Source organism: Lethenteron reissneri, unplaced genomic scaffold, assembly GCF_015708825.2.
Source record: "Lethenteron reissneri isolate LAM-NWPU_2019-01 unplaced genomic scaffold, ASM1570882v1 scaffold_1638, whole genome shotgun sequence".
Classification (NCBI taxonomy): domain Eukaryota; kingdom Metazoa; phylum Chordata; class Hyperoartia; order Petromyzontiformes; family Petromyzontidae; genus Lethenteron; species Lethenteron reissneri.
In genome coordinates this window covers 1,797,254-1,823,743 of record NW_026891375.1, presented here as the reverse complement: position 1 = coordinate 1,823,743, position 26,490 = coordinate 1,797,254, and the positions used below count along the sequence as shown (strand labels likewise).

Below are 26,490 nucleotides of genomic sequence, written 5' to 3'. Positions count from 1 at the left end.
CGCGGCGCCCAGTGTTAGACCAAAGGACATGTGATGCCGCCGCCACGAAGCCGTTCGGCAGGCACCAAATCCCCGACCTCGCCACCACCAAGCAACGGAGCCGACCCCACGTCCCCCTCACCTCACCTCACATGAACACCCCCGCACTCATTTCCCCCCCCCCCCCCCCCATAGAGCTCCGAGGGGAGGTCGCCTGGCCGACCGGTTTTTATCCGAGAGACCCTTATCGGGATTAATTCTCACGGTTTCCGGCGATCAGGGGATTGGATGACCTCCCCCGTGCTACGTGGCACCGCGGCGCTGCGGCCGGCCTTAATATGGTGTGGTCGCGGCGTGGGGCATTCGGCCACCGCCGTTGAAGCGCATCTCCCCCCACACACACTCCCACGGGTCGACGGGGCGAGCAGGGGAGGCACGGGACAGCATGAATAGGGGGGTCACAGGGGCTGTTGCGCATAGTCATGGAGGGTTGGGATAATTGCGCTTGAGCGCGCAGGCCCCATTGTTAGGGAGGGTAAGGGATTAAGTAGGATTTACGCCTTGCACGCAGCACACTGATTAGCATATCAACAGCGCCCAGAACCGCCGTGCGCGTGCCAGAGGATCGCGAGCCCATTGTTTAGCGCAGCATCCCCTTTGAGGTAGGGAGGATAAATAGAGGGGCGCAGAGGGAAAATAGCTCTCTTCTCTCCAGCGCCAGGCGACAGGACGCTCTCCAGTCCAGCGACCCGATCGTCCGTGAGACGCATCGAGGTGCGCTGCGAGCACGGGATCAACGAACCGCCGTGGGCATCCAGCAGGAAGTAAGTAGGTGAATTAGAATCATAGCAGATAAATCGGGAATAGGTATAAAGGTATCAGCGTAGGCCAGCCTCGTCGACTCACTGATTTAACATTAAATTACCAGGTATCAGATAATAAATCATTAATAGCGAAGCGTGGTCTCGCGTGATATTGTCGTGCAGTGTGAGCGTGTGGGTGCGCGTGTGTACACTGTGGTTCACCACGTGAGTGAGCTCTGCGTAGAGCGGCGCACGAGTGGGTGTCGCGTGTGTGCAGGTGTGTGCGCTCGTAGTGTGGGTGAAGGGGTCGGTGCGTCCGCAGGTCCCCGATCCGTCTGTCGCCGCCGGGACTCGCGCAGTGTGAGGGCAGCGCCGTTCGCCCCCGACCCCCGTTTTAATAGCGCGTGATCCGTGGAGAGACAACGCAGCGTCTGCAGGTGAACGAGGGCGTGCGGCGAGCTATGCCTCTCACACGAGCTCGCGGAGGGACGGACCAGGGAGGGGAGCCGTCGGGCGATGAGCCCAGCGACGGCAGCAGCTGCTCGCAGAGCAGCGAGGGGTCGGCGCACGGCGGAGCCCCTGCCATAGGCACGGAGCAGGGAGGGACTCCGGGGACCAGCGGCCCCAACAGACAACGCCAAAAGGTGAACAGTACAAGGACAATGCAAATATCATTCGTAATATTCCGAGCGGCGGTTGCTACGCTGCCCGTGATTGCTGTGTGTTGGGGCAGCAGTGGTACCCTTGGCACTGCCAGGTAGAGGCGGTACAGCAGCAAAGTGTGTAGACTAATCTCCATCTGTTCCATCTCACTCCCTTCTACACGTGGGTGGAGGTCTAGGAGGAGCCTTACCCCTGGCTCTGCCCCCTCCCCCATACCCCCCCCTCCGCTCCAACTCCGCTCCCCCGACAGTTATGCGCAACCCAATTCACAACCAATGCGGTCATCTGACCAACCCCGCACTGCCACAATTGTCCTTTAGATCGGAGGGAAGGGGGTCATTCACGGTAAGCAACGTTCACTCCGAGTCACTGCGTGACAGCGCTATGATGGAGGGGGGGGGGTGCTCCAACAATGGAGGGATGAGGCCACCACACCTCGCGCTGCGGAAGAATTCAGACATTTTTGCGCAACATTTTGTGGCATTGCACAATGTCTTCGAATCGTCGTGGGTGCCCTCGAGCCAAATCCACCCCGATGACCAATGTCATCCCTGTGTTTGTCTGACCCCCCCCCCCCCCCGCGTTGTGTGCCCCCCCCGCCCTACCCCCCATCTCTCTACTATAAGAAGCCCTGACGTCTACGCTGCTCCACCCGCCGCTTGAATTGCCAACTGATTTTTAGCATTTTTTGTGTTGTAAACCTTCGCCGACTTCTATTTTAAAACTTGCGCAAGAGTTTTTTTTCAATTTGTGTTTAAAGATTTTTTAGCTTTACCATCCGAAATACATTAATATTGACCACTAACATTTGTCGTCAACTTAAACGCCGTGGCTTCGTCGTTCTCTGGGAATGATGGAGGCGCTGCTGGCTGTGTGGATGGTAGGGTTGGTGGGTCTGCACGGAACTCAGGGCTTCCCTGGTGGAGCTCCATCATCTTCCTGCACCGATATGGTTCCACATCACAACCCCAACACACTGACCGGCACACCCTACTCCATCGTCACCAACAGCAGCACCTTCACCCCTGGCACCAAGGTTAAAGGTGAGTGAATCATCAACCCCCTCCGCTCGTCCATTCGTTCACCCGTATCGAAGACTCGGTCGACCAGACTATGTACAAAGACAAAGATCCCCCATATAGCCCATACCAGACTGTTGGAGCAAGTGCTGTTAGCACAGTGGGGGTAGGTGGCCAGCACCACGCCCGGCCGCCTTTGTTTCCCTAGTGGCAATGCTTACACATCGCACTAAGTACTCATTTGAGGTTGAGTCGATCTAGGGAAAGTTCAGATAATCGTCACTGGTGTTGGTCGTGAGCGGGAATCAAACTCGGCGAGCCGGGTTTGTAGCGCAGCGCGCTAACCGCTACACTACCGCTCCCCATAAATAAGTGTACACACACACGCACATAGATACACTCACATACACGCACATACACACATACAAGGCCACAGTTCTTGTAGAACTGGTTAAACAAAGAGCGAGTGGGGTGATAATGATTTCGGAGCGAGGAACACAATCCTATTTTTCCCATGAGGTCTATTATTTGTCGAACGCGGGTTTTACACAACACGGAGGTTTCCCAGGAGCGTAACCCTCCTCCCGCGTCCAGCGACGCCTTGCCTATACTCTGCGCCTCTCCCCACCCCACCCCGATGTCCCGTTTATGGCGATACAAATCGTGACGGACGGACATTTGCAAGTGATGACGACGATAGAAATGGCCGGAGTAGAACGCGGAACGCGTGCGCCGTGACATCATCGAAGCAGATTGCTGAGCGGTCGACGAGGTGCTCGGAACGATACGGCGACTTGTCCGCCGTCCCACTGCGTGCGCGTAGTCATAAGAGTCACGTCGTATCTCGCCGAACTTTATCTTTATGTCATTTATGGGGGGGTAGGGGGGGTTATTGTTCCGCTCAACGCGTTTTTCGCCTAACGTGCCATTTTTCTGGAAAAGAATGGTCGGGAGAATCCTCCACGCAGGCTGAGGGAAATTCGTCTGTGCCTCGTCCTCAGCGGCAAAGGCGACTTGTCCTGCAGAGAGAGTGATAGCCGGGCGTTTGAAATAACAAAAACAAACTATTTCAAACGTTACCCAGTTTTTTATCCACATTTACGGCGGTCACGTGGATCTTTTTTTACCTCGGGGTCCTCCTTTTTTTCCCCCTCCGCATCATTTAGAAAAATCCATTGAGATAATTTAGATTTTTCTTGGTGCTATAAATGTCCAACTGGTCGGGTCACATTGTTCAGCTGTGATCAGTTGTGATGACCAGGTCGCTTCTGAAAAAATAAGTTAATACCTCAGCGGGACCTTCTTGTACTTTGCGCTACAATCGTGTTTTTCTATTGTTTGTTGTTGTAACTTTATTTCCCCGTGCTCCTACTGAACATCTGTGAAAAAGAGTTTTATGGCTCATCGGATTCCTTCTCCTCCTCCACCCCCCTCCCTTTTGTGTGCCCGGCCCCCCGAAGTCACCATCCAGGGCACCTTCAAGGGCTACCTCCTGCAAGCGCGAGAACCCAACACTACGACCATCGTTGGCACATGGGACACCCCACCTGCAGGCAACACAATTTTAAAGGTGACTTCCCAAACCCGGGCTCACACAGGTGACTGAGCACCTGGCTCATACAGGTGGCACCTGGTTAACACGAGTGATAAAGAGGGGGATTTTGGAAAGTAAGAACCCGTGAATAGAAGGTTGAGTGAATTATTTCAGGTTGGACAGCGGCCCATTAGTCTAAGCACGGCTGGGGCACGTGGTCACCCTGTGTGTGGGTTCACCATTGTCGAGCCAGCCTGGGCTGTACATCTGTCAACAGAGGTGCTCCCCTGTGGGCTCGTCGGGTATATTCCAGCCTCGATAACAAGGTCCATTGTCATCTTTTTTTACGTCTCTCGCAGTGCCGTGCCCCTGCAAACGACGCGGTGACGCACTCCACCGGCGCCACCAAGGCTAACCTGAGCTTCGATTGGATCCCACCGACTACAAATCCTCCCAGCTCCGTTGTGTTTGTGTAAGTTCAACCTCACGCTTACACGCACGACCCACTGGATTATCTATTATCTATATATATAAAAGGGAAATGTGTGAATATGTGTGTCTGTTCAAAATGTTTAGCGTACTTCCCGACATGCAACAAACTCGGAATTTGCTATGTGGGTACTTTCCAGACTGTACACCATGGAATTTTTTTAAAATGACTTTTATATTTTTTTGAGGGGGGAGGGGGGGAATAATGCATATATTTTGCACGGCAAGTGAGCTGTGACGTCACATCTGTGATGTCACCCGCATGCGGAAGCGTCACGCAGTGTGCCTGCTCATGTCACATACCCCCCCAACACTCCGCGAGTAAAGTGCCATACAAATGTGTTGCAGGTCTAAGGCGTTCTTCGCGCAGCATTGCTGCTTTATTAATTCAGTCCTTTACTGCCGTACGCACCCTGAAAGTTGTGTGTGTCTGCAGCAAGCGCGTGTATGTGTACCTGTGGACGTGCGCTTGTGTGTGGGCGGAGCGGTAGTGTAGTGGTTAGCGCGCTGAACTACGAACCTGGCGACCCGAGTTCGATCCCGCTCACGGCCATCACTGGTGACGATCATTTGAACCGGTCCTGGGCCTCCCCTAGGTCGACTCAGCCTCAAACGAGTTACTGGTGTGGTGTGTGAACATCGCCACTGGGGAGATAAAGGCGGCCGGGTGTGGTGAATCCAAGTCCCGGAAGAAGCCGGGTAGTAAAGCTAGTTATTAATAATACATAATTGGGCACCACGGTGGCTACGACATGTTAACTCCCTCGTCTGGTGTACAGGGTTGTGGGTTCGATCCCGACCCTGACGCCTGCTGTATATTTCGAGCTTGCGTGTCTCTCTCCCCCTCTCTCTCTGTGGTCGCATGGATTTTTCTCCGGGTCCTTCGGTTTTTCCCTCCACATTTGGCTACTGCTATACATTTCTACGTGATGATGATAAGCCGCTACTTTGTTGAACTATCATTTGTGATGGCCCAGGACGCTTCTGAAAAAGAGCTACATAGCTCAGTAGGGCTTTACACCTGGTAAATAAAATCTAATAGTTTAATGGTGTATTATTGGTGTCAGGAATGCCTAGAGAAGAACCCCTATGAATGGATACCGTGAGTCCCCTCTTAACGATGTTCACACTTCAACGCGTTTTCGCTATAACACGGTTCTTCTGTTTGTGGAACGCTGATCGCATGGCGTGGAATGTGCACCGTTATAACGCGGAACGTGCCCGTTATAATGCGCTCTGTTATAACGTGGAACGCGGCCCCTCATTCAAACGCACCCGGCTCTCCGTGGCAATTACAGAAACAGGTAAGCAGCAGAGTGCACGATTGTGCGTGCATGTGATTTATCACGGGTAAGCTCACACACCTTCGGGTTGTTACACGCCTGCCCTGGTGTGTTCACCCCACAGAGCGACCGTGGTCAAGACGGAACCCAAATGGCAAATGAACGTGCAGTCGGCGAAGGTCACTGCCTCAGGTGAGTCCAACGAGCGGGGTGGTGGTGGACACCCGTGACCTCGCAGACGGACAGAAACGCCTGGCTGGGTTCCATTCCCGACTCGGGCACCTTTCTGTGTTTTGAGTTCGTATCTCCTCCAGGTTCTTCCCACGTCTGAAAAATAAAAGCACGTGACTGGTATTGGTCAAGCATCCGTTTGCAGAAAGAAAACCTGCAAAATGTACTCCCTCCCCAACTGAAACACAAAGATCCCCCGTGCAGCCTTAACAGATTGCTGGGGCAAGTGCTGTTGCCCCCTGTTGTGCCACCTTGTCCTGGCGAGCCAGGGATACGGAGGCACCTCCTCGACGCCCACGTTGAGGGAGTTTACAATGTTTGTGTGTGACCCCGCACTTCCAATTAGCACGGTTGCTATGTACGGTGCGAAAGAAGTTCAACATATATACACACCTGATCCAAGAACTGTCATTGCCTCGACAACGCTGGATCACAGGCGTGCATAGCTATGGTAGCAGGCCTTGTAAGTGGTGTATAAGGCTTAACATGCAACAATTTTCTGTCTGTTAAGTGTTTGAGAGAGAGGGGTGCGATGAAATTATATTTCCGCAAACCTACTATTCCGTTGTGTGTGTTGCAGGTTATGTAGCCACAACCAAGGCACCAGCTAAAACCACAACCAAGGCACCAGCCAAAACCACAACCAAGGCACCAGCTAAAACCACAACCAAGGCACCAACTAAGACCACAACCAAGGCACCAGCTAATACTACAACCAAGGCACCAACTAAGACCACAACCAAGGTACCAGCTAAAACCACAACTAAGGCACCAACCAAAACCACAAACAAGGCACCAGTTGAAACCACGACAAGGGAACGAGAAGAAAATGAACCTGAAGAATCAACCAAAACCACAACCAGGGCACCAGCTAAAACCACAACCAAGGCACCAGCTAACACCACAACCAAGGCACCAGCTGAAACCACGACAAGGGAACGAGAAGAAAATGAACCTGCAGAAACACCGAAAACCACAACCAAGGCACCAGCTAAAACCACAAACAAGCCACCAGCTGAAACCACGGCAAGAGAACCAGGAGAAAATGAACCTGAAGAAGCAACCAAAACCACAACCAAGCCACCATCGAAGACCACAGCCAAGCCACCATCTAAGACCACAGCCAAGCCACCAGCTAAGCCCACAATCAAGCCACCAGCTAACACCACAACCAAGCCACCATCGAAGACCACAGCCAAGCCACTATCTAAGACCACAGCCAAGCCACCAGCTAAGCCCACAATCAAGCCACCAGCTAACACCACAGCCAAGTCACCAGCTAAGACCACAGCCAAGTCACCAGCTAAGACCACAACCAAGTCACCAGCTAAGACCACGGCCAAGCCAGGCAACTCTGCCGGGCGCGCAGCCCTCGCCATGTCTGGGTTCTTCCTGGGCGCGCTGCTCGTAGTCGTCACAGCCACGTGATGCCGTTGATTCTACCGGCGAAGTCACGGAGTTCCTTTACTGCGTGCAACGACCGGTATGAGTAAAGATCTCTTGGAGGGGTGGGAGGGGGGTCAGTGGGGGCGGAGGGGCAGTAGGCGGAGAGAGTGGGCAGTGGTCGGGTGTCCTAAAGTGTCCCCGATAACATTATTAACAATCCAGCAAAGCAGCTTGTCTCTAGAGGAGCAAATTGGTTGCGAGCTGCGACTTGGCAATTCGTTTGGAATAGGCAGGTGGGGCGCCATACACTCGAATCGAACCGTCCAGCGTGACCACAAGTCACCCGGGCTCTCTGTTCACCCTATGCTGTCTCGCTCACTCGTGGCCTGGGCCTCGCGATGGGCACTGGGACTGAAAAATGGTCCCAGGCATTTTTGTAAGCACACGGGCCCCAAAATAGCTATGCCATGCTCATTGGCAACCATTTTGGGCTGGGTCCTAATACTAATGGCGGGGAGGGGGTCGGTAAGGAAGAATCTTTCGGGGCTTTCGAATATGAGGGACTTGCCCACTGAGAGCGTAAACAAGCCTACATGAGCATATACGAGAGGTATATTTTAAGTAATAAAAAAAATGTTTTTTACTCTGACCACATTTGCAATTTCCCCACACAGACTCGGCCCCATCCGACCCTCGGAATGGACCAGCCCCACTGGGGATATGACCCCGATGGCTAGTCCGGACCAGGCCCTGGGATGCTGCCCCTATGGCCAGTGCGGACCTGGCCCTGCCTCTCATGTTCCTCTCTGCTCTAGCTCAACGACAAAGCTCCGCCGGCACAGAAACTTCTCTGTTTGTTTTCCAACTGCATCTCCTTCTCTCCTCCCCTGTCCTCTATGCTTCTCTTCCCCCTTCTTACCCCCCGCTCCCCTCCGCACCTTCCTTCTGGAACCTTCTCTTGTCCCCGATTCGCGCGGTCGCCTCATCCCCTTGGCAACTCTTGCCAAGAGGTATACAGGAGGTCGTGGGTACGATCCCAACCCTGACGCCTATAGATTTGGAGTGTATATATCTCTTTCACCTATGGTCGTGTGGCTTTTTCTCCGGGTCCTCTGGTTTTTCCCCTCCACATTTAGAATAAACATTACGTTTTTAGAGTATTTGTCTACGGCTATAAATAATTGAGATAACATTTGTGATAGCCAGGTAGCTTCCAAAAGTTGAGCTATATAGCTCAGTGGGCTTTACCTGGTAAAATAATAATACATTCGATTCTCGATTATACACATGCGGTTTATCCAATTTGTGGATTAACCACACACCTGAGATTTAGACATCACTTAAAAACTCATGGATTATCCCTTAAGCCAATATTATTAATCTAAAAACAGTTATACATGGTTATTCATGGAAATGTGTATTACAAGTCACATGCTTAAACCAAACATATGTAGTATCAGTGAGTTGGAGACGAGGTTTGCAGAGGCACCTTCTTTATTGAACACTCACAATCTCGCCTACACACACTCTACAGTCGCTAGCATATACACAACACTTGCCGTCTAACACCAACGGCGCTGACGGAGACAACCAAAAATGATCTAGCAGTGGAAAATCGAGCGAAGACGGCAGCAACGATGGCGACGAGACGACAGCTATCACGAGACGATCCAATCCCAGAACTGGGAGCCTCGAGCTCCTGCTCTCAGCACCATGTATGCTACCAGCGCGGCCTGGCTCCACCCTGGCCAAGCCTCCCTTCTCAACCCACTCGCAGGTTCCAGGGGCTTTCAGATAGGGCCCTCCATGACCCTTGCACCAGTTCCTCCGCTCTGCCGACACACCCGCTCACGTGCTCACCGGCGTGTGTACTGTTGCCGCTGCTGGCCACCAGCTGGCGATATTACACTACACATATGTAGTGACTTAACTCTGAGATGAAAAGACTTGGAGTCACTTCTTTTTTAGCGAGCACCATCGGGATTAACACACGTAATATTTTGCCCGTCTATTATCGGTGACACTACTCAGCCAGGACAGTTGGTAGACTGTCTGAATAGCGGGGCCCCGAGATGGTAGAGATGGAGACGACAACGAAGATAATGGTGAAGACGATGAGAAGAATGGCGACGATGGACTTCAATAGCACGACGGGGATCCACTCCAACAGCCCTGAGGTCCCCCACAGGAGCCCCTCTTATACTATCAGTGTGGCCTCACTCTGTCCCGGCCACGCCCCCTTTCTGGATCCTACTAGCGGGCTCCTGGTGGGCCCCTTCTGTGACCTTTCCCCTAGATCTCCCTCTCGTGTATATCCTGGCCTGCTGACGTCAGGACTGCCATACACCGCATATCCTCTTTTCTGCCAGCAGCCAGCGCCATGCCACTACACATCTATGTATATGTAGCTCCGGTTAATGCAAAATCCATTTGATCGCCTCTTACAGTGCAGTAGTTGCCATATCTTTACAACTGTGGGCGGAGTTTGATACATTTTGATTGGCTGTGGCTCTTCTGTCCACTTAATAGGTCGAGTATTCTGCTGGGCAGGAAAGTCATATTATCACTGAGCACGTACATTGATCAGTCGATTGTTTACTATTTTTTAAATTCATTAACAAACAAAATTTTCTTAACTTGAACATAATTTATACCTATATGAGTGGTTTCAGGCATACAGATCTGTGGAAAATTGATTTTTTTTAATCCTCGATTTTTAATTCACCGTGGCTGTCCTCCCCGTCATTAGCGCGGATAATCGAGAGTCGTATGTAGTTTAGTTTTACGCGATCAAACCCAAAAACCCCTATTATCGAGTTTAGTTTTTATTTTAATTTACCCCCCTTGAGTAATGGCCACCCCGTTATATTTCCTTGTGTATCAACAACCAACCTTTTCAGCAACTCCCATCGCCACTTGTCCTTGAGACGTTTATCCCGATGTGACTTGGCCGCCTTCTGTCCATCGATGCCTGTACAGGGTGTAACCCCAATACAGGGTCTCATCTACTTACGAATGAGTGAGTTTCCAGAGGTTTGTTTGTAAGCCGATTTCTTCGTAAGTCCAACTTTACTCATATCGATTCCAAACATGTTGTACAGCATGTACACGAAACACGAGGAACGGCTTTAAAAGTTGTGTAATCTCCTGTAGATGTCGATGCCACTGATTCTTCGTGTTCTGCAGTAGTAGATGCCACTACCGCATCTAATGCGCAGCGGTGGAAATTATGACTCTCGATCCGAACAGGCAACTGGACATAAAGACAGGTGTGATGGTATGTTTGAAAGTTCATTCGTCAAATGTCCATAAGTAGAGGAGTACTTGCATATGTTAACTTAAATTTACAACTAAATAGTTATTTTACACGTCTGTCCATCATAAATTAACACCCAACTTTCGGGTTACGTCTCGGTTTTTTCATCATGACGTATACTTCAACATAAACGTACATACATATGTACATACATACTACGTTGAGCTTCTTTTTGCACCATCTGTAGCCATGTGTAGCCAACTCGTGCTCATATATATGATACAGTTTATCATTGATTATCCAGCGATCAATAATTATCCAGCGGTCCTGGGCCGATCCGGCGAAACCGTCAAAACCGCTACAAATTCTGTACCCAGTCCGGCGATCGGCACCGTGTGCGTGACAAAAAGAAGTAGCTACGCTTTATATCTGTGTTAAATATTATATACAGTACATTAAACACTACATACAACTTTAACAATGAATATCGAGATTAGAGTGGTAAATACGGTACTGTAAATAGTCACTTATTTATTAATCTTGATTTGAAGATTTCGTGACTGCAGGAATCTATACTCTTTGGTTCTTTCGGTAAAGTCACGTAGGTATCAAATAAAATAATTAACGACGTTTCAGGCGCAACACAAGCGTCCATCATCAGGTGGGAAAGCATTTTATTTAATTTTATACCTACGTGACTTTACCGAAAGCACCAAAGAGTATGATAATTAGTGATTATTCCGCGTTTTAAAAAAAAATCCGGTGGCCCCGAACCGAAGCCGCCGAATGATCGGTGGTCTCGACTGCGATAACAATGACCAACGTTAAACAGACGCAGCGAAGTGTTGAGTCGTTTACGTCATAGGCCCGACAAGTCACGTCAGTTGAATGGCACGCGAGGAGCACCGTCGGGTGGCGAACACAGAGAGCTTGAACCGTGTGCGTGGGTGGCTATAACATGTCACGTGCAGTTTCCTTGAGGGGCTGTGCAGTTGTCTTGGTGTGGTCAGCCTGGGACTGTTGTTGTTGTCTTGATGTGGTCTGGGATTGTTGCTGTTTTGGTGTGGTCTGGGATTGTTGTTGTTTTGGTGTGGTCTGGTGGGGATTATTGTTGCCACGCGACCACGGGGAGAGAGAGAGACACACAAACTCAAATATACAGCAGGCATCGTCAGGGTCGGAATCGAACCCACGACCTCCTGCACACCAGGCGAGGTAGTCAACATCTCGTCACACACATATACAGCAGGCATCGTCAGGATCGGAATAGAACCCACAACCTCCTGCACATATTCACTTTAAGATGTTTTTTGTTCATGTTTTTTTGTTTTTTGTTTGTTGCGGTTGCACCCGATTCAAGAGCCGAATGGCTCACAGGGCTATACCTAATAAATGAACTTGAACCAGGCGATGTCGTCAACATCTCCTCGCCACCGCGGCAGTGAGAAATTAGATGGCCCCGCCCCCTCCTGGTCACGTGTCCAGGGAGTGCCACGGGGTCGGCCATTTTAAGATCGCGGCCTACAGGTGCAGCGAGCTCGCAGATAGTTTACAGCATGGAGACAATCACAGTGTCTCTGGAGACGCGACACGTGCAAGTGCAGTGCAATCAGCGCTCATGTCTGACTTGAGGCCTACTCGGGTACGTAAGCCTGACCAGAGCGTTTGTACTGTGCGTTGTGCTCTACGTTATTGTGCTGTGGGTTGTGCTGTGGGTTGTTGTGTTGTGCGTTGTTGTTGTTGTGCTGTGCGTTGTGCTGTATGTTGTTGTGCTATGGGTTGTCTTGTGCGTTGTGCTGTATATTGTGCTGTGCATTGATGTGTGTCTAAGGGGAGCGGTGGTGGAGCGGTTAACGCTGCGCTACGAAACCGGCGACCCGAGTTCGCTTCCCCCTCACTGCCAGCACCAGTGACGGTGAATTGAACCGGTCCTGGGCCTCCCCTAGGTCGACTCGGTCCCAAATGAGTACAATTATCTAGTGACTTTGTATGCTTTTATGTCAAGGTTTTACCCTGTGATGGATCTGTCCACACTCAATACCTGACATCCGTGTAAAGGAACTTTGTATATGTCATTGGATTCCTCCACTCTTAACATAAATCTGATTCAGTAAACGTATCGTGTTCAGAAGATCAGCCCGAGTTTCGACTATTCATCCGTCAGGGTTCACCGTATGGATAGTTTAACATGTCGGAGGCTTTCGCGACCAATATCCAGATGTTTTTTGGGGGGTCAGATTGCATAAGTATGAATGTTGCGTCGTTAAATCAGCCACCACCACCCGACACAGCCAATGATTGTTAAGTAAACAAAACGTGACAATTGGTTACTAATTCAGCACTAAGCAGTATGTTGGAGAGTAAACACACAACATTTACAATTCGAGTCCCATGACAGTTCGTCAGTTGTGGAGAAATTCTGCTGTTTCGGTCTCAAATAGAAGGGCTATAAATGGATGGGTCCATTCAGCTCGTGTGGCTTAAGGTCACGACACAAAACATCGTGCCAGATGCCTGGTGACTGCATACAAAGAGAACCATGCAGTTGCAGGAGCTGCTGATGTTTGTTGGTGCGTGCGAAGGAACGCACGAAGGTCGGTCTGCTACGACCCATGGGATGTTCTCCACTTCCACCGATTGAGTTGAAGCTCCGCATTGCAGCAGCCAACCGCTTTGTGTGTTTAGTTTGTTGTCCTTCCCCCACACCTCCGATTAGCATGGTTCAACATGCATACATACAATTCACAGAATCGGAGATATTAAAGTTTATTTGACCATATTCTTGGTTGATAATTGGTTCTTTACCCTTCTATCTGGCAACAAAACTGACACCTTTTTGCAAGGAGTCATGTTTGCATAGACCGCAATACCTGCAGTCATAATACAAACAAAAGAACATAACTCTGATAATGTGCACTGTCCTTGAAGTTGATTGGTCCACACCCGAGACAGCTTTCCTTCGAGCCTAGTCTCATATGGGTTGGACCAGATGACGCCAAAAGGCGCACAACTCAAGGACAATGCACCATCAGAGTATGAGAGCTCGGGGCAAGCATCTACACTATGGGGACCTCATTTGCCAGTAAAAATATGATAATTGGTTCTTTACCCTTCTATCTGGCAACAAAACTGACACCTTTTTGCAAGGAGTCATGTTTGCATAGACCGCAATACCTGCAGTCATAATACAAACAAAAGAACATAACTCTGATAATGTGCACTGTCCTTGAAGTTGATTGGTCCACACCCGAGACAAGCTTTCCTTCGAGCCTAGTCTCATATGGGTTGGACCAGATGACGCCAAAAGGCGCACAACTCAAGGACAATGCACCATCAGAGTATGAGAGCTCGGGGCAAGCATCTACACTATGGGGACCTCATTTGCCAGTAAAAATATGATAATTGGTTCTTTACCCTTCTATCTGGCAACAAAACTGACACCTTTTTGCAAGGAGTCATGTTTGCATAGACCGCAATACCTGCAGTCATAATACAAACAAAAGAACATAACTCTGATAATGTGCACTGTCCTTGAAGTTGATTGGTCCACACCCGAGACAGCTTTCCTTCGAGCCTAGTCTCATATGGGTTGGACCAGATGACGCCAAAAGGCGCACAACTCAAGGACAATGCACCATCAGAGTATGAGAGCTCGGGGCAAGCATCTACACTATGGGGACCTCATTTGCCAGTAAAAATATGATAATTGGTTCTTTACCCTTCTATCTGGCAACAAAACTGACACCTTTTAGCAAGGAGTCATGTTTGCATAGACCGCAATACCTGCAGTCATATACAAACAAAAGAACATAACTCTGATAATGTGCACTGTCCTTGAAGTTGATTGGTCCACACCCGAGACAGCTTTCCTTCGAGCCTAGTCTCATATGGGTTGGACCAGATGACGCCAAAAGGCGCACAACTCAAGGACAATGCACCATCAGAGTATGAGAGCTCGGGGCAAGCATCTACACTATGGGGACCTCATTTGCCAGTAAAAATATGATATTGGTTCTTTACCCTTCTATCTGGCAACAAAACTGACACCTTTTTGCAAGGAGTCATGTTTGCATAGACCGCAATACCTGCAGTCATAATACAAACAAAAGAACATAACTCTGATAATGTGCACTGTCCTTGAAGTTGATTGGTCCACACCCGAGACAGCTTTCCTTCGAGCCTAGTCTCATATGGGTTGGACCAGATGACGCCAAAAGGCGCACAACTCAAGGACAATGCACCATCAGAGTATGAGAGCTCGGGGCAAGCATCTACACTATGGGGACCTCATTTGCCAGTAAAAATATGATAATTGGTTCTTTACCCTTCTATCTGGCAACAAAACTGACACCTTTTTGCAAGGAGTCATGTCCTTGAGTTGTGCGCCTTTTGGCGTCATCTGGTCCAACCCATATGAGACTAGGCTCGAAGGAAAGCTGTCTCGGGTGTGGACCAATCAATTTCAAGGACAGTGCACATTATCAGAGTTATGTTCTTTTGTTTGTATTATGACTGCAGGTATTGCGGTCTATGCAAACATGACTCCTTGCAAAAAGGTGTCAGTTTTGTTGCCAGATAGAAGGGTAAAGAACCAATTATCATATTTTTACTGGCAAATGAGGTCCCCATAGTGTAGATGCTTGCCCCGAGCTCTCATACTCTGATGGTGCATTGTCCTTGAGTTGTGCGCCTTTTGGCGTCATCTGGTCCAACCCATATGAGACTAGGCTCGAAGGAAAGCTGTCTCGGGTGTGGACCAATCAACTTCAAGGACAGTGCACATTATCAGAGTTATGTTCTTTTGTTTGTATTATGACTGCAGGTATTGCGGTCTATGCAAACATGACTCCTTGCAAAAAGGTGTCAGTTTTGTTGCCAGATAGAAGGGTAAAGAACCAATTATCATATTTTTACTGGCAAATGAGGTCCCCATAGTGTAGATGCTTGCCCCGAGCTCTCATACTCTGATGGTGCATTGTCCTTGAGTTGTGCGCCTTTTGGCGTCATCTGGTCCAACCCATATGAGACTAGGCTCGAAGGAAAGCTGTCTCGGGTGTGGACCAATCAACTTCAAGGACAGTGCACATTATCAGAGTTATGTTCTTTTGTTTGTATTATGACTGCAGGTATTGCGGTCTATGCAAACATGACTCCTTGCAAAAAGGTGTCAGTTTTGTTGCCAGATAGAAGGGTAAAGAACCAATTATCATATTTTTACTGGCAAATGAGGTCCCCATAGCATATTCTTGGTTCTTTCGGTAAAGTCACGGAGATAGAAAATATAAGTAATAAAATAAAACTAGAAATACATTGAAAATAATTAAAGCAAAAAACCCACGACGTTTCGATCGTAACAAATGCAGTCTTCATCATCCGCCTGACGAAGACCGCTTTTGCTTTTATTATTTTAAATGTATTTTTTATTAAATATTGTTATTTTATTTTCTATCTAGGTAACTTTACTGAAAGAACCAATAATATGAATTCCTGCAGTCACGAAAGTTTTAAGTCAAAATGTATTTGACCAGGTAAATTTTGAGCCTGCATTGGGCCAGGTGAATCACGGGAACACTGCAAAACTCCTTTTTATCCATCGGTGGGCGTCAAGGATAAGGAGGTGGTACAGTACATAAAAAATGTGGACTCGCCTCTTTTCCATTTGCGTAATATTTTCTCTGGATGCTCAGGTTTCAGCCAATCCATGCAACATTCATCGATTGTCTGAAAATACCTTAATATCTAGAGGACCATAGAGCATGGGAGGGAATTTGGCACCCGCTTGCTGTCTGGCCGCTGGTCTGTGGTTCACCCTCACGTATTTTTGTCATCCCCTCTAGGAGAGCGATGTGGATACCGTGGGGCATGCAGCGTTACCAGTTGAGGTTATGACTCGGCCAATCTGGTTACAGTGGCCGCACAAGTTCAAAATGGAGAAGGTAACGCGAGCAAGCAAGGTTACATATCGGGTTACTGTTGTATATATAGGCCTTTTTCCAAAAAATTATATTAAGAATAATTCTGCCAATATATATTTTTAATTGATCGGGGTAAGCAGGGGACATGAAAGGGTGAGAGAACCAGCTGCCCTCACACACCGGCCAGGCAGCTGGAGATAAACCATAAAAGGTAATTAAAAAAAACACCTTGGTACAAAGGAAAGAGAGGGGGAATTATCTAATGAGATTCTGGGGAGATCTCATCACAACTTCAAAAGGCCCCCTCAACACAATGCAGAGTACTAAGCGCCACGATTAATTTTTAAATAAATTTCGATTTAAAGCTTTCGTGACTGCAGGGATTCATCTTCTTGGTTCTTTCGGTAAAGTCACGTAGAAGGGAAGTAATAAAATAATAAAAATAAAACATAAAATAAAATAATTGTCACGACGTTTCGGCTACAACGCAAGCAGCCGTCTTCAGGTGAAGAATGAGACACTGCCAAGCTAGGAACTTATATATAAGCTGGGTTGGAGGTGGAAGAAGAGCGCCTTAACAAAAAGAGTGTGCATATCAAGAGGAATTTAGCATATTCATGGGAAATGCGTAGGAGGTGGGCGGGGGGGTTTCAAAGTCATATTATGCCCATGCATTATGCAGGATCAGCAGCACCAAGGGAGGGTGCAGGGAGTAGCATTAACAAAGGAAAGGAATGTTAATAGTATGTAGCTGCAGTTACTAAACAACAACGTAGAAAACTAAAGTATAAACTACATAAAAAACTAAAGTATAAACTGCATAGCATCATCAGTATACTTACTATACGCTATAATAAGCTGAGTTACTAACAGCAAGTAATACATTACAATTCTACGTCGTAAAAATTATATAATATGCTCCCATGTAAACTTTATTCTCTTACATCACACGAGCATACACCGTACTATATACTGCCATAGACAAACCCAACATTAAATTATATACTGTATTGCTATAAACCACCCTATACCTTATACATTTTAATATAACACTATTATTCTACCCACCCTAATGTGTATCACACTGCTATATGTTTACTATACAATTACGATACTATATATTACTTTGTACATTGTATTAAGCATATAAATGTTATACTATTTGTTATTATACACTGTAACATTGACTGTCGTGTCAATGGGCGAGTCGTGGGGGAAAACTTGCAGTGGAGCAAAGGATCCATTCCCTGCGGAGAATACAATGCCAGTGAGTGGAACGCGGTCTGAAAGTCACGGTAAATGTGAACACAATCAGTTAAGATCCGAAATGGTTTATTACGTCCTTCCAATGATTGCTAAGCCAGAATCCATCTTCTCGGTTGAAATTGTCTCTGTGGTTGTATATGTGGATCGCCTCATGAACGAATCTCTCATGATAGCCAGATGGCTTGCAGAGAACCTCTGTCTTGGAGAAGTCAATGTCATGTGAGCCCATTGAGTTGTAACAGTGATCTGCCACGGCTGAGGTGTTTGTCCTACCGTGTTTCAGGTCTGCTTTATGTTCACGGATGCGGTCCGAGACATGTCGTTTGGTTTCCCCAATGTAACTGCTACCACAGAGGCAACTTAGTTTGTAGACGCCAGGGTACTGTATGTCTGGAACTACATATTTTACAGACGGGACCAGATCACAGATTTTATGTACTGTGTTGAATCAGACCTGGATCTTGTGTTTAATCAGGATTTTTTTGGAGAAAAAAGATCTCCAAAATCCTGAGTTCGGCATGGACTGACAGAGTATCGCTGAAAGTTTTATTCTACATTCATCCTGATGTATTGAGTCGCTTGCAAAGTCAAGAATTGCGATAAGTTGTATTGTACTAAGCTTTCACAGTTGTTTAAGAGGTGTGCGAATACAAATTACAAGTTTTGAGAGTGAGTGCCAGCTCCCACGGGCTGCTACAGCTCGAGTTGAACTGACGAGCAACGTCAAGCAATCAACCTCGAGAAAGGGCGGAAAGAGCCAAGCATCGACCAAGCGAGCATCGCACAGAACCAGCAGCAGAGGACAAGCTGCAAGCGCAATCGTGCATCGCCAGAGAGAACGGAGAGCAGTGGAAAGAGCCTGAGCCAACGCAGCCCTGGAGTAAGGGCAGGTGTCCGTGTGAAGCCACCAGCTGCACAATAAAGGAGAGAGAGTGACGAGCAACGACAAGCAATCAACCTGGAGAAAGGGCAGAAATTGCCAAGCATCGACCAAGCGAGCATCGCACAAGACCAGCAGCAGAAGACAAGCTGCAATCGCGCATCGCCAGAGAGCGCGCAGCAGCGCCAGCCGTGTTATCGAGCAAGGGTGTCAGCTGCCAGTGGACAAGCGGCGAGCACTACGAGCACCTTCAAAGATAAGCATCGTGCCAACTCGGCTCATCCAGCAGGGGAAAGAGCCTGACCAGCCGCCCGTGAGCAAGAGTGTCAGCGCCAGCACTAGCTGGAAACGAAGACAAGAGTGAGGAACGGCGGCCCAGAGGATTAATCGATGTAAACTCAATGTTTGAAACCTTCGCTACGAATCTACACGCCCACAGGGAGAATATTGTGTTAAACCTTTCTTTTGATCACAGAATCTTGCCCACGGATTAATTGAAGCCTTAGCCAAAAGAAATGCATCTGTGGAAGCAGGCATATTGCCGCACACCATTGTTTCAAGACATTTCGTTAATATAATCTTGCTGATGAATCTATTGACTTATACTTTTGCCTTCGGGATATAATAAAAAAAACTATTATTTGCCGTTCGTATGAATATCGTCACATGCACGTTTAAGGACTTTTTCCTATCGCCGTATATGCTCGCGTTACTCTGAGGAATTAATAAATTGTTAGGTTACCCAGGTTAACAACGGAGGATTAAATGTACGGATCAATGAGGAGAACATCCCCAGTGGTACTGTGTTGACAATTCCAAGCATAAGAGTTTGCATATTAGAGTGTTATGTTTTTGTTTAGAAATTAAAATAGCTTAACTCCTGAGTTCATGCATAATAATCTTAATTATAAGAACTGTATCCTGCGGTGAGATTTGAATTTGGAGACCTGTCATAAACACATTAAGACGTAATCAGTAAATGTTAAAGTGAGAATAATTGTATTATCCCGATTGATAATACAACATATACAACATTACCATCAACACTAGAAGTAAGGTACAAAAAGGTGATTAAGGACGTACGCTGCAACTAACATCGTCGTAAGAAACACCAAAATATCGTAATAATAAAAACCAAGTTCAACAGCCAATTGGTTTGCGAAGGATGTGGATTCAGAGTGGGTGGAGTTTTCAGGTGAACGTTATGTTACTTGAGACTCGAGTTAAAATATTCAACATTACAGCAACATTTATTCTTAGAAATTATAGCTGATTACTTACTGTCATTTCTATGACTGCTATACACCCCAGGAGTCTTGACTTTTTTAATGGAAAGGTTTTTTTTCCGCTATCGGGAGCGATGTCGCTGCTGCTGCTTCTGTGATCCCTAAATCACGAGTGTATATTGCGTGCATTCGCATTGGTCAGGTGGGGTTGTTCCTTTTATACGATTCATTGTATAGCTGTGTAAGAAGTGTAGTGCCGAATGCTGTGCTGGGATACTGATTGACATCGGGACATCCTTACTGCTTTGTGTGCTTTGTCTTTTTTACTGCATTGCGTGGCGCTTTTAGATGCACTTATGGGGCCGTCTGGAACGCTCCCCCCTCCGATATTAAGACGCCTTTTGGCGTCCTCTGGTCAAACACCGTTTGAGACGAGGTTCCAAACGAAAGCTGTCTGGTGTGGACCAATCAGTTTCAAGGACAATGCATATATCAGAGTATGTTTTTTGTTTGCATTCTGACCACAAGTATTGTGGTTAATGCAGACATAATTTTTTGTAAAAGGTTTCACTTTGGTGTTTTAACATCTTAACACCTAGTAATAGGTTTTTTACCCTTTCAACTGGTACAAAACTGACACCTTTATACAAGGTATCATGTTTCCAATAACCACAACACAAGCAGTCAAAATGCAAACAAAAATAAACAACTCTGATAATGATGATGATATGCACTGTCCTTGAATTTGATTGGTCCACACCCGAGAGAGTTTTTCTTAGAGCCTAGTCTCCATGGGTGTTGGACCAGATGACGCCAAAAGGTGTACAACTCAAAAACAGCGCACTATCAGAGTATTGAGAGCTCGGGGTAAGTGTGATGCCGCCGCCACGAAGCCGTTCGGCAGGCGCCCAAATCCCCGACCTCGCCACCACCAAGCAACGGAGCCAACCCCGCGTCCCCCTCACCTCACCTCACACGAACACACCCGCACGCATTTTCCCCCACCCATAGAGCTGGACGGGGAGGTCACCTGGCCGACCGGTTTTTATCCGAGAACCCTTTATCGGGGTTAACTCTCACGGTTTCCGGCGATCAGGGAATTGGACGACCTCCCTCGTGCTACGTTGCGCCGCGGCGCTGCGACCAGCCTTAATATGGTGTGGTCGCGGCATGGGGCATTCGGCCACCGCGGTTGAGGCGCATTTTCCCCCCACACACACCCCCACGGGTCGACGAGACAGGCGGAGGAGGGAGGGGACAGCATGAATAGCGGGACCGCATGGGCTCTGGCGGATAGTCATGGAGGGTTGGGATCATTACGCTTGAGCGCGCAGGCCCCATTGTTAGGAAGGGTAAGGGATTAATTAGGATTTACGCCTTGCACGCCGCACACTGATTAGCATATCAACAGCGCCCGGAACCGCCGTGCGCGTGCCAGAGGATCGCGAGCCCATTGTTCAGAGCCGGATCCCTTTGAGGTAGGGAGGATAAATAGGGAGCGCAAAGGGGAAATCGCTCTCTTCTCTCCAGGCCAGCGGACCAGCAGCAGCTCCAGCCAGCGACCCGGACGTCCGTGCGACGCATCGAGGTGCGCTGTTAGCGCAGAGAGCAGCGAACCTCCGCAGGCACCAAACAGTGAGTGGGGAGGTGAAGTAGGGTAGCGTAAGCCGATAAATAGGGAATAGGTACAGGTTTGGGTGGAATAGGCCAGCCTCGTCGACTCACTGATTCAACATCAATTCACAGGTAGCAAATAATAAATCATTAATAGCGAAGCGTGGTCTCGCGTGATCTTGTCGTGCAGTGTGAGTGTGTGGGTGCGCGTGTGTACGCAGTGATTCTGTAGTGCTGCGGCTCGTCTCGGGGGAGCGCTGCGCAGAGCGGTGCGAGAGTGGGTGTCGTGTGTGCTCACTCTGTGTGTGATACAGGTGCGCGATCGTAACTTGAGTAGTCCGTGTGGAGTTGGAGTGCACGAAGCGGTGTGTGTGTGTGTGCGTACGTTCGCTCCGTGTGGGTCGCAGGTACGCGATTAGGAAAGGGAGGTATCGTGGTAGCGTAAAGGGGACATAATACTACGCGGTATCTAACCATGCCTACTACGCGGACCCGCGGTGGAGGGGAATCCTCGGGCGACGGCTCCCACACCATGGGTGAGGAACCTAGCAGCGGTTCGCTTAGCAGCGGGGGGGCGATCGATGATGTTAGCCCGGCCGTTAGCATTATTGAGGAAGGGATCTCGGGGGCTAGCGACCCCCACATATTGGTGTCAGAAGTGGGACGATCCCCCGCACCCCCAAGGGAAAGAGGCCCCCCAACCCAGGTTAAAATCAAATGCACATTTACGGGCAAAGGAATTCCATCATGGAAATCGTTTGCCCGCAGCATCAGGGGGGCTAAAAAGGTTAATGGGTGGTCGGATGAGGAGGCGTTGCAGCAGTTAGAGATACATTTAGATGGGCGAGCAGCTGACTTTGTGGAAGCTTTGCCCGCAAGCGCACAAACTCAGTGGGAAAAATTAATGTGCGAACTCGAACGGCGCTTCGGCGCCTATGACAAGGAGGAGGCGCAGGCGGCCTTAGAGGCACGCCGCCGTCAGCCCGGCGAGGATCTGCGAGATTACGCCGAGGACGTACGCATGTTGACCCAGCTCGCGTACCCGGAGCACGAGGCGAAAGTAATTGAGAGCCTCGCCGCCGGGAAGGTCCAGCGATATTTGGCACGCACCCCGTGGTGGCAGCCAAATATAGACGGTGCACGCCTCTCCTTTAACGCACTTGTCGAGCGCGCGCGTAAATACGAGAAGCTCTCTGGTGAGCGCGCGCAGCCTCGAGGGAGGGGACGAGAGTGCGCCGTAGCGAGCCTACTCTCGGACGAGGAGGAGGAGCTCGCCATCGCAGGAAGGGAACGGGCAAGGGAGCCCCAGAGACCCAGCGAGACCACCCCGGGGTGGGTAGCCGGGTTACAGGCCGGGGTGGGAGATATGATAACCCAAGCACGCGAGGAAACGAATAAAAATATGACCAAACTGCAATCCTCCGTTGAGACCATCCGATCCGAGATGGGGGACCTATGCGCCACGGTAGGGGGGTTATCTGGAAGGGTAGCCCGACTAGAGGCGGAGGGTGGACAGCGGCGTAATGGGGGGGGAGGGAGTGGGCAGGGGGCCCACTATGGAGCTGCCCCCCCTCCCCGGGCATGTTATATGTGCGATCGCCGAGGGCATTTAGTGAGAGACTGTCCTGAAATCACCCGAGCTAGGCAGATGCGGGGGTTAAACTCCAACGCCCCCTAGAAAGCGGACCAACTAGGGGTGCAATCGACGCGGTCCCGATACGAATAGACGATAATGAGAATAATGGCGAGCGAGTGATCTCCACACAGATTCCAGCAACAACGCCCACGGAAACGGTGACTCCTGGCGACTGGCTACGGGAGCTGGTGGCGGGGATCACGGGGGCCACGTCGCTGGTGGAAGGGGAGGTTAACGGAGTGCGTACCCGAATCCTGCTGGACACGGGGGCGGTGGCCTCGCTCGTGAGCGCAGCGCACTGCAGCGCGATCGGGGTCGACGTGCGTCACCTGCAGGCCCCGGACCGCGCGCTGCACACTGCGAGCGGAGCCGGAATGGGGCTGCTGGGGAAAGCCACCCTAGAGGTCCGCATAGGCAGCCAGGTGTGCACCCAGGAGTTCTACGTGTCGAGTGCGTTGTGTCACGAGTGTATCGCAGGCACCGACCTCCTAGAACGGTTGGGACTCAACGTGCAACCCCGCCAGCGATGCGCCACCATGGAGAGCAACGGCGAGCGGATACCGTTCCTGGGACGAGAACCAACGCGCCTCCGCTTTGCACCTGTGGCCGCTATCCTGGCGACGGCAGTCACCATCGGCCCGCTCACCGAGATGCTGGTGCCAGTGGAAACATCCCCCACCGACCCCGCGCTCCGACCATCAGGGGAGGTAATGCTAACTCCTCACCCGGAGTTGGCAAAACGGTATGGGGTTGTGGGATCCGCCACGTTGGTAAACGCAGATGGGGACCGATTGTTTATGCGGATGTTTAACCCCCACCATACCCCAGCGATACTGCGACAGCGCACCCCGATAGCCACAGTACACCCCCTGCACGCACACCACTCTAACGACTCGGTGTTCGCACTCTGGGCTGAGGACCCCGGTCGTCCTGAGGGTGAGTAGGACCTGGCCTGGCGAGTCGGCCCGACTCCCCGAGCCGAGGTCGTTCCCCTGCTCGACGCGTTACATGTACCATGGGCGGACTTACCTAAGGGAGAGGCCGATCGGCTGCGCGAGTTACTGCGGGAGTATGCCGACGTGTTCAGCGAACACGACTCGGACGTGGGTCTGACCGACCTTGTTAAGCACCAAATTGACACCGGTGCAACCCGACCCATCAAACTCCCTGCGTACCGAGTGGGCGCACCCGAACGCACCCAGATCAAAGAGGCGGTTGCGGACATGCTTCGCGATAACATAATTCAGCCCTCGGCGAGCCCCTGGTCAGCCCCGGTGGTACTAGTAACGAAAAAGGATGGGTCAACCCGGTTCTGCGTCGATTATCGTAAACTAAACGCAGTCACGCTCGGCGACGCCTTCCCCATACCCCGCATCGACGACACTTTTGACAGCCTCGCCGGAGCGCGATATTTTTCCACCCTCGATCTCGCGTCCGGGTACTGGCAGGTGGAGATGGCGGAGGAGGATCGGCCGAAAACCGCATTCACCACCCCGATTCGAGTTTCGAGTACTCCCGTTCGGACTCACCAATGCACCCGCGACGTTCCAGCGGCTGATGGAGTTGGTGATGCGGGGTTTGCAATGGGAACAGTGCCTGATTTACTTGGACGATGTGATCGTGTTCAGTAGATCTTTGTCTGAGCATTGGTCCAGGCTACGAGAGGTGTTCCAGCGACTGCGAGCGGCTCATCTCAAGCTCAAGCCACGTAAGTGTTACATCGCACAACGCGAGGTGGGGTACCTCGGGCATCGCGTCAGCGAGGCAGGCGTGCGCACCGATCCGGAGAAGGTACGCGCCGTAGTGGAGTGGCCACGGCCAAGGAATCTGACGGAGATCAGATCATTTTTGGGGCTCGCCACCTATTATCGTCGATTTGTAAAGGGATTCAGCGAGATTGCACGCCCCCTCACCCAACTCACCTCCCCTAAGCACCCCTATCAGTGGACGGGGGCCTGCCAGACGGCCTTCACCACTCTCAAAGACCACCTCACCCACGCTCCCACCCTCGCTTTCCCCGATTTTACCACTGATTTTATTTTGGACACCGACGCCTGCAGCAGCGGGCTGGGCGCGGTGTTGTCACAGGTACAGGATGGGACAGAATGAGTCATCGCGTACGCCAGCCGGACCTTGAGTGGGGCCGAGCTGAACTATTGCGTGACCCGCCAAGAGTTGTACGCCGTGATTTTCGCATGTAAGCAGTTCCGGCCGTATTTGTACGGCAGGAGATGTCGCGTACGCACTGACCATTATGCTCTTCAGTTCCTTCTTACATTCAAGGAGCCGCGGGGGCAGATGGCCCGTTGGTTGGCGCAGTTGCAGGAGTACAACCTGCAAATCGAGTATCGGGCTGGCCGGACGCATGCAAACGCGGACGCCTTGTCGAGGCGGCCCACGGTGTACGCCGAGACAAGGGCGGAGGAGGCCTGCCCGTGTTTCAAGGGGGGACGCTGCCGGCAGGCAACGGACCCCCGAGAGGCCGCGGCCACTGACCCCCCCCCCCAGCGAGAGAGAGTGCAGTGTGCGCCACAGAGACCCTCACAGGTGGCACCGAGGATCCCGTCGACCGCCCGGCAAGCGCGGGACCCGCGGCCCGGGACCCGATCGGACGGATCCAGGAGGACGTCGGCTGCGCCTTCCCGGGCCTAAACGACGAGCAGCTGAGACAGACCCAGCAGCGAGATCCGGATCTGGCGGCAGTGGAGGCGGCATTGCGGGAGGAAAAGAGCGCCCTACCAGGACCCTGGAGCGGTTTGTATGTCCGGTTGTGTGTGCAGAACGGAGTGGTACGGGAGTTAACCGAGGTCGGCCAGCCGGGGTGCATCTGTGTTCCTGCCCAGGTGCGACCCCAGCTGCTACGGCTGGTGCATGACCACCCACTCGGGGGCCACGATGGGGAACGACGCACTCGAGAGACCCTGCGTCGCCAGTATCTCTGGCCCAAATTGGCACAAGACGTGGCGGCCTGGGTACAGGGCTGCCGCGCCTGTCAGCAGTGCGGGCCGAAACCGGCACGATACCAGGTACCCCTAAGGCCGTTCCGCGTCAGCCGCACGAATCAGCTGGTCGGGATCGATCTACAGGGGCCATTCCCACGATCCCATCGAGGCAACTGGTATATTCTAGTCGCAGTAGAGTATTTCACCCGCTACCCCGTGGCAGTGGCCATCCCTGATAAAACGGCCTTGGTGGTGGCCCGGGCATTCGTGGAACATTACGTACTCAAGCACGGGATCCCAGAACGAGTCCTCACCGACCAGGGTAGCGAGTTCGAGGCCGAGCTGTTCCAGGCACTGTGCCGAGAATT

At 50.5% G+C, this 26,490-nt stretch overlaps 1 protein-coding gene across 3 annotated transcripts; it reads left to right on the top strand.

The window, feature by feature from the left end:
• The first annotated feature begins 457 nt into the window (after nucleotides 1-457).
• Nucleotides 458-20,652, top strand: LOC133362895 (proteoglycan 4-like). Of its 3 annotated transcripts, none has more exons than XM_061581851.1 (7): nucleotides 458-1,426; nucleotides 2,330-2,488; nucleotides 3,925-4,034; nucleotides 4,358-4,470; nucleotides 5,895-5,962; nucleotides 6,582-7,484; nucleotides 8,062-13,706. In XM_061581851.1, exons 2-6 carry the CDS (start codon nucleotides 2,395-2,397, stop codon nucleotides 7,427-7,429), a joined length of 1,233 nt encoding a protein of 410 aa, XP_061437835.1. In that variant the 5' UTR covers nucleotides 458-1,426; nucleotides 2,330-2,394; the 3' UTR covers nucleotides 7,430-7,484; nucleotides 8,062-13,706. The 3 variants fall into 3 exon arrangements, with proteins under 3 accessions (XP_061437835.1, XP_061437834.1, XP_061437836.1); XM_061581850.1 differs by lacking the exon at nucleotides 458-1,426 and adding an exon at nucleotides 16,481-20,652 and having other exon boundaries at nucleotides 2,109-2,488; nucleotides 8,062-10,664; XM_061581852.1 differs by lacking the exon at nucleotides 458-1,426 and having other exon boundaries at nucleotides 2,109-2,488; nucleotides 6,582-6,599; nucleotides 7,338-7,484.
• Nucleotides 20,653-26,490: the final 5,838 nt, after the last annotated feature.